This window comes from Conger conger, chromosome 15 (assembly GCF_963514075.1).
Source record: "Conger conger chromosome 15, fConCon1.1, whole genome shotgun sequence".
In the NCBI taxonomy this organism is placed as follows: Eukaryota; Metazoa; Chordata; class Actinopteri; order Anguilliformes; family Congridae; genus Conger; species Conger conger.
Genome location: NC_083774.1, coordinates 26,572,997 through 26,582,166, shown reverse-complemented (window position 1 = coordinate 26,582,166; position 9,170 = coordinate 26,572,997). Strand labels below are relative to the sequence as shown.

General features: G+C 41.5%; 1 protein-coding gene across 1 annotated transcript; it reads right to left on the bottom strand.

Moving 5' to 3' along the window:
- Positions 1–4,315: 4,315 nt before the first annotated feature.
- LOC133111095 (beta-1,3-galactosyltransferase 1-like) lies at positions 4,316–5,449 on the bottom strand. Its single transcript, XM_061221251.1, has one exon. It carries the CDS (start codon positions 5,447–5,449, stop codon positions 4,316–4,318), a length of 1,134 nt encoding a protein of 377 aa, XP_061077235.1.
- Positions 5,450–9,170: the final 3,721 nt, after the last annotated feature.

Here is a 9,170-nt window from a genome sequence, read left to right as displayed (position 1 = left end):
CTACTAGTTTTGAAATAACAAATGTTGAGATATAATCCTATCCAATTAGTGAAATCCTATCCAAAAAGGTTTGAAATACTGGGCCCAGGGCATATCTAGAAAACTCATCAAATCTCACTGAAACTACATGGATTGATGAATTGCACTCTGGGTAAGTGGAAAAGTGATTTCATTTCTAGATTGTATTCCCCTTTAAGCATGATTAAAGAATAGGATTCATTAATCAGATAATTTATAGAATTTAGTCAGTTGATTAGACAGGTAGGTCTACACAGTTTATGTGCACAACTGGTTCTATGAGAGAAAAATACTATTTAAACCCCATTTCCTTGCACTGAAAAAAATGTTATGTGAAACTATTCATTTAAATTAAGACTGCTAATTACACCCTGTCTCATCTGGTTTCCAGTGTCTGAAATGGTTGCTAATTAAAGGGGAGGGCAAAATCGGCAGACCCGACTACACAAGATACTGAAATCTGGCCCTTGAGGCCAGTAGCCCTGCTGGTTTTCATTCTTCCCCTCTAATCAGATTCAAACCTGGGACCTGGTGTGTTAAATCTCTGTCCAATCAGTGGCATCAATCAATCACTTAATTATCAAGTACAAAAGAAGACCAGTGAAACTTCTGGCCTTGTGTGCCCTTGCCCTACGGCTTTCCCGGAGCAAGGGTAGCGATCCCTGGGCTGTATGGCTTTGATCTCCTGTGAAACAATCCCTGGGAAGGATGGGTAGACTTGCTGTCAGGCGCTCAGCTGCCAGCAGGTACAGGACTCCCATTTTCCCAACAGCCAATAAGCTGGTTTCTACATTCATACTGAGACCAGGACTATGTTCAGCCCTGAAAAAATGTTAACAAGGTTTATTTAAATAGAAATGGACTAACTGACGTAGGTACGGTTTGCTAGAAGGCCATTCTGTATGTTCCCTGGGCTTTAATGCATGGGCCCACATCATTATACATTTTGGCCTACTCCCCTGACACACCCACCGAACAGGAGCAAACATACGTTCATCCTGGAAACCATAGCAAAAATATATTTTTTGGGGTTAGGTTTAGGTGCTGGGGAACAGGTGACCCTCTAGGGGGGTGGACTATATGATTATTTCTTTCCAGTGGTCCACCCCCCCATTGAATCCTCCTCCTGAGAGCGATGGGGTCTACTGATGTTTTTTTGGTATGTGTTCTGAGTTAGCGCATCCGTGGGAGCAGCGTTCAGTCAGGGCCAAGTGCCGGCGATACATGAATGTTCTTGTGGGGAGACACCTATGGGCAGTCATCCAGGCAATGTCTTTTTGCTTATCTTATGTGTTACTCTTATGTGTTACTTTTTCCCAGGTAACTTGTGGGTCCAAGGCCAGCCCACCCCTCGGGAGCGTAATGGTTTGGCCAGATCATTAAAAAAAAGCCAGAATTATTTTATAGCTCCACAAGGTTAGGCCAGCCCTGGGCAGACCCTTCAGGGCCTGATAGACATAAGGGGGGGTCTCAATCATATCATATACCTTTGCCCTATTTTCTGTCATTATTACTCAATATTTTTGTGGAATATACACTCACCGGGCACTTTTTAACTTTATTACACCTACTTATCCATGCCATTATCTAATCAGCCAATTGTGTTGCAGCAGTGCAATGCATACAATCATGTAGATATGGGTCAGGAGCTTCAGTTAATGTTCACATCAACCATCGGAATGGGGGAAAAATGTGATCTGAACCATGGAATGATTGTTGGTGGCAGACAGTTGGTGCCTAGCGGGGCAGAACCTGAGAAGCTGCAGAAGGAACTCCACAGGGAGCAGGTGGTGCATCGCAACCTGCTGCAGGCCGACTTCCAGGACAGCTACTACAACCTGACCATCAAGACCATAATGATCCAGGAGTGGGTGGCAACCCACTGGGGCTTCTCCTGGGAGTTTCACAAGTTTCAACAGTTTCTTTTTATTATTTATAAGAACCCCGCTCAGGTAATGCCCTGCATTTCTTTGTATATACCTGTACAATGACAATAAAGGAATTCTATTCTATTCTATATGGAATAGTGAGGTCCTACAAGCCCAAGCCCATTTCCCGAAGGATAGCTAGAATACCTGGCAAAGGTACCAGAGGCCTTTCCCACCTTCCCTGTGTTCTGGACGAGGGCGAGCAGACCCTGCACCATAATGATGGTCATGATATCTGGGTCCCCCATTCCTCTCGAGTACATTTTTCATGTTATTCCCCCTGACAAAGCGAAAAGCGAAAGACCAACATGAAATGTTCCTGTCTGTCACAAAATCGATGTGTGTGTGTGTTTCTGTGCATGCATGGTTGCCAGGGTATCAAACTGTTGATTACAGAGTTGTATGTTCTTTAGTAATTATTTTTATGGCAGTTGTGGCTCAAGTTAGTTTGAGTAGCAACAGCAGTACTCACAATGCATCTCAGTTCATACAGACTGAGGGACATCTCAGTTCCAACAGTCTCAGGTTTACCCTGGATACAGGGGCGGGACTGGAAGAGTGGAGTGTTCCGTCAGCAGGTGCTTGAGCTGTTCTTTGTTGTACGTCGCTCTGGATAATAGCATCTGCCAAATGCCATTCATGTAATGTAATGCTTTCTTCAAGGCTTGGTCATGAGTTCCCCCAACTCGATAGCATTCCGGGCATGACAACACAAACAGTACTGGCTGGAAAAGGGCAGGCTCAATAGAATCAGTAATCCCCTGAGACAGTGATGATGTCCCATGATGAGTGTGGTGTTTTTTGGTGCGAAGAAGCATAATGTTCTCAAATTTGAGGCCACACATTCTATATACCCGTAAATGAAAGAAATCCCATGGTTGTCAACCCGAGACAACCCATTGAAATTCAACAGGAGTCACCATTGCTTTGATGGATAGCTGCATGAGTTTGTTTTCAATACTTTGAGCAAAATGATTTTAAAACCATGAATGACTAAAACGGATCAGAACAGAAGCAGAAATTTATATAAATGAAAAATTCAGCCAGCAATTAATTTATCTTTTTGTAATCTTTTTGAATATAGTTTCACTGTAATCTTCTAAGTGCGTAGCCATGCATATGCTTAGACCTACAGTATCCAGATTCATCTCAGGCCTACCCAATCAAGTGGTCTGGGTTTGCAGTATGTGAAACCTGTCCTCCGCTTGTGTACTTAAGATTGCTGAAATATTGATTTTGAAAAGAAAAACATATATATATCCTCAAGTTGGAACAGTTAAGACGATGACTGCCATTGGAAATATAGTAATGTCATAGGTTACTGTAGCTCCAAGGGTCACTGGAGCATGAAATGGCATGTGTGGAAAATGTCTTTTGAAAAAATAAAAACCGACCTAGTCAGCCTTTACACTTTTTCACAGGCCTGCCCGAAAATGTATTTCTGCCTATGCCACTGCAAGACAAAAAATTGCATTAGAAGGAAATGAATAGAAAGAGGGAGCCAGACCACTGAAGAGTGGTGTGTATATGGATATCCAGCCCTTTATTTAATACATTTGTACAGATATGCAGTCCCAGATCCTGTTCAACAGGATCCATTGCCAAAGGAATGTTGACCTGCAGTATCCCCCGCTTCTTGACCATTGTTAGGCTCATTTTTGTGTCTGCTTTTGTACCATTTTTTAAATAACTGCAGTCAGGGAAAGGTGTGATGTTGACAAAACCCTGCCACTGAAAGTAATTTTTTAAAAGTCTGAAGTAGGAGTGTCAAAGTTAGATGGAGGCACTGGATTTTTGTGGTTTCCTTTGACTCAACAGCAAAAATACAGTGGGATCCAGAATTATTGGCACCCTTAATAAAAATTGAGAGAAAATGCTGCATATAATAAACAACATGGATAATGATCTATATTTTATGTTCAAACATATCGGCAAACTATATACTTTCATTTCAATACATTTACTCATGTTTCAATGTTTTTTAAAACCACTGAAAAGCACAGGTGCCAAAATTATTGGCAGCCCGAACAATTCTTGTAAATGAAATCCAATACAAAATCCAATACAATTTATTTGCATTTAGTTACATTTCAGTCTAAAGGAACTACAGTATATTGTATCATTCCATCACTTCCTGTTTCACTATAGTATGAAAATGAGGCAACAGGCATGCAAAATCCATTTGTCAACCATCAGCATGGGAGAAGCCAAAGAACGTTCAATTCAGAAGACATGGATGGTAATTGACCATGAAAATCAGGTAAAGCGCTTTCAAGTTACTATGGCAAGTTAACTGTAACAGCAGGAACCAGCTCACCCCGTGGCTCTTCAATACCAGGGTTGATGACCCCTACTTTACAGGGGGTTTTTTAACAAGGAGGGTCTGGCTTTTGTAAGTCTTCCCAGTAAGAGATGAGCATCTTGGGGGAGTCCAGGATGGTAGTGATGGCCTTCGCATAGTGACAGCGGTTGTAGGGCTTGGGCTGGTAGACTTTGAACAGGGAGCCTCTGGGCGGGTGCTTAGGAGAGATGCCTAGGCGTTTGAGGCACATCCCCAGGTGGACGTCCTCAATGTACACAGGTTTCATCTGCTTGGAGACATCCACAATCTTTTTGCAGAGGTCTGTAGAGAAGACATAAGCCATCCCCAAAGGGTAAGAGGGGAAGGTGGGGTCAGGGTATGCCTCCAAAGGCAGGTACCACTTGGATCTCGGGTCTCGGCTCACTGGGCCATTTTTGGTCAACATGCCTGTGATGTAGTTATGCATGGGCTTGGAGAAGCCCTGCAGCATTCTGACCAGGTTGTGCACGTTGAGGAACATGTCCGAGTCGATCTTCATGCCGTAGGGCGCACCGGGGCAACGGGTTGCCACCCACTCCTGGATCATTATGGTCTTGATGGTCAGGTTGTAGTAGCTGTCCTGGAAGTCGGCCTGCAGCAGGTCGCGATGCACCGCCTGCTCCCTGTGCAGTTCCTTCTGCAGCTTCTCAGGTTCTGCCCCGCTAGGCAGCCCCAGCATGAAAAACAGAAGCAGCGTCTTACCCAGGACCAGTCTCTCCTTGCCCCAAGTCCTGCGGATGGCATCGCGGGCCACCCATTCCTGGGGGGCCACGGGCACGATCAACACCAAGAAGGGGTTCTCCTTGCGGCAGGCGTCCGGCTCGTCCAGGACAAAGCGGTACCTGCGCGGGTAGGCCACGCGGTAAGGCCCCGGGTCCTCCCACTGGGGTTCAGGGGTTTTTGTGAAAATGTTGGTAACAGTGGAAATGTTGACAGCATTAGAGGCATTAGCAACTTTGATAACTTTGGTGTTGGGAACGTCGATAATGTTAGTTAGACCTGGTGTAGCTTTTTGAATTGAGTTGTCATTCCCATGAATGCTCACAGTAAGATTCACATGGACCCTATTCCACCAGTCCTTGGTGGGAACCAGAGAGCGGGGGCGTAGGGTGAGGTCAGAGACATACAGACAGAGGAGCGTGGCTATGACCAGGAACATCATGCTGAAGAGGCGGCAGCGGTACCGTGAGCATATCCTCCTCTGGTCCTGCGGCCATGTGCTGAAACAACAGGGCAGGGATATCAGTTAGTGTCGTGTAATGCAATTCTTATTACTGAATCGCTCACTTTCGATTCATTCAGTCAAAAGTACAACTCTTTCGAACAGCTCAGTTCGTTCACTTGATTCAGTAAGGCCAGGACCCCCCCCCCCCCACACACCACCCCCCCCACTAGCGAATGATGACTTGTGATTTTCGTTCAGAACTCATTCAGTAGGCTTACGAACTGCCAGCAACTAATGTGTTTACATTTTGGGTTTACAATGTCCCGCAACATCGTGTCATTAAATGCTTTTGCACAATTATTATTTGCAAGATTATTTTCGCATGTACTCTCTTTTGCCATCTCCTAAGTGGCATTTATCGTGTTTATCCATTCAAACCATATCTTGACTTTATTCATGCTACCAACGTCAAGGCTCAAGTAGTTGTCCCCCGTCCAATGAAATCGGAGCTGGCGGCAGTGCATCAGTGGTGGAAGACAACATGCTTTACTATTTGCTTGCTAATCATGGAAAGTATCACTAAGGTATTGCAAAATAAAAAATAAAAATAAATAAATAAGAAGTTCCCATTTAGCAAAATTAAATGATGTTTACAAAACACATGATATTATGTAGACTTAATGTTTTTGGGTCGATATTATTATTATTATTATTATTATTATTATTATTATTATTATTATTATTATTAATAATAATAATAATAATTCTGTTTTTTATTAATATTTGTAAATATACATGCGTAGTAGGCTATACATTATAGTCTAATATAGCCTATCGGCTATGCTTGTTACTCTATTCAGTTTTAGGGAGAGTTAAACACGTTACTGTTTTTTTCACCACCATACTTTCATTTCTATACACATCGAAGGTATCATCTTATGAATTTTGAAATACCTACTACAGAAAATGAACAGTGTCAGTGTAATCGAGTATAAACTGGCAAATAGTAAACTTCAAATTATTTGTGAATTACAGGTAGATCTAAAAGAACACCTGTTCTATACAAACTGTTCCGTAATAGGTTGGCGGATTCTGTGAGTTTCAATGTTTCCTTTTCCTAAGCACAACGGAATGTGATATATTACATGACATGAAATAAGGTTATATGACATGAAATAAGATCCTATAGAGGCAAGTAAGGGTGAGAGTATTACAACAGAGCTAACCCTAGGGTTTTGGTGGGCCTAAATGAGAATATTGTTATGGCCCCCAAGTGCTCCAAAACAAATTAAAACAAAATAAGTCTTGTCTAGTATATGCACATATACTACCCATCATAGATTACCCATCAACAAATCACTGCAATAAAATAAGCATCATTAAAATAGGATTGCATTTTCCATTCTAATAAATTATTTTATACATTCAGTCTTTGAAATGTACTAATGTACTGTAATTACTTGATTATAATTAAGGAGGTAAGCATGGGGAAAAACAGCAGGAGGTGCTTACCTGTATATATTTTTTGTTTGTGGACTAGGATCTTCACTGTCCATGCTGAATCCTTACTGTTTGATATAATTTCCAAGTATTTGTTTGTATTCCAAGCATGCCCTCGTTTTGCTGGCAATTTGATGGCTCAAGACATTGAATCATAACTTCCATCCGTCTCAGGTGAACAGAGCAGTCTGCTTGAATTGTTTATCCATCTAAAACGTATGTACATCCTTATAACATATCTAAGGATTTACACAAAAACCTTTTTGTGAAAATAGAGAAAAGAAGAATAGAGAAAAATAATAATATATGAAAATAATCTACCTCCAAAATATATGCCTATATGCAGTGTACATACATAAGTAAGCAATGCTCAATACAAGTGTATGTATTCAGGAAGCATTTTCTCTGTTGGTTCTCAGTAAGATATCTTGCAGGTATGCTATGTTGGCTAAAGCTGTGTTGGTGTGGAACAGCACCGTGTTCTTGCTGAGACCCCACCCCCCATGTGCCAGATGATTCAGGTGTACCTGCGATAGGAGGAGGAGCCTGTGTGCAGGCTACCTTTGAAGATCTGTGCAGCACATAAGCAACAGCATGAATTCAGTTATCAGTTATTAAAAGAATTGACATAGTCAAGTTAAACAGTTATATTACCTACGAGTAAGTACATTGTGGTCCTTGAAAGGACAGGAAGGGTTACTATGGACCCAACGTAGTCTCAGGGTTACTACTTATCCAGTTTCCCCAGTACTCACCTCCTCTGTATGGTGTGCAGTGGAGCTGGAGAGGTGGAACCTGTTTCAAGAGACAGCCATGTTGCCAATATTTTGCTTAACCAGCCAAGTTAGTTCTTTTACTGCATATCGGCAAAGGTGGCATATGCCAATGTAGCTATTTCATTTAGCAATGTTAGCCTAAACCAGCACAGAATTTGTAATAGTATGCTTGCCGCTTCTCCAAATGGGTTTACTTAAAATGTTGTAGGCAATGTCAACAACAGTATTCTGACACAACTCTTGTCTAGACCTATGAAGTGCCCTAAATTCAGGTTCCTGTTTCCATCTCCTGGACATGTTTCTCATTCAGTTCACTCTACAGTGTAGACAATGGGATTTTTATTGATTTCATAAAATTGACATGAGTAAAAGAGACTGTGATATGTTAAGTTTTAAGTCTAAATACGTAAGATTAAAATATTTGTTCAGATTTACTTATTCTTTGTTTTTTTACAGTGTTGAACACAGATTAGCTTAATTTCAAGAATGTGTTATCTCATTAAGTGGACTGAAGTGTCTGCCAAACCAGTCAATCAACTGGTCCAGCTGGAATGACAGGAATTACAGTCAAGTCATTAAATGGGACCATTCCTCAAAACTATTTTGCACCTGGACTTATTTGAGGTAAATTGAAACTTGAAATGTCTCATCGATGCTATCGATATTGTAAAGCTACTAACAGGGAGGTAAAGAGCTCTGTCTTGTTTTACCCTGGCATAGTGAGTGAAGAAGAAACATACAGTGCTGTTAAAAACGTGTGTCCCCCCTTCCTTATTGTCTCTATTATTGCATAATTTTCGACAAAATGTAATATTAGACAAAGGTAACCAGAGTAAACACAAAACACATTTTTTTTTCTCATTAATTTAAGTAGTTTATTAGACAGATAACTGACCACACCTGGTTTCTGAAAGCAAAAGCCAGCAGAGACTGTAGGTCTCCAGACCTCACAGACCTCCTGTTGTACTACAATAAAAAACATTCCACAGTGCAGCCACTGGTAATGGCGGCAGTTAAACAGTTTTCTAATTTGCTTGCCTTCAGCAAATTGGGGTCTTGCAGTCTGCATTCACCAACATTACTTTTTACAAACATATCATTTCCATACCAGGTTACTTGTGCAGTCAGGAGCTAAATGGAAATGGGGACAGAAGTATCACAATTTCCCAGTAGAAGCTTAACGATTTGGGTGCTGTTAAACTTCTCTGACAGCCTGAAGTCAGTCTGAAGCATTACATTACATTACATTACATTATTGGCATTTGGCAGACGCTCTTATCCAGAGCGATGTACAACAAAGTGCATACCCATAACCAGGGATAAGCAGGGCTTTACAAGTGTCCATGTCACTGCCCATGTCGGCATCATCAGTATCAGCTTGTCTCTTGCACCTGCAATAGTGATAACAAAAATTGAATAATAAAATAATTATGAAAAATAAA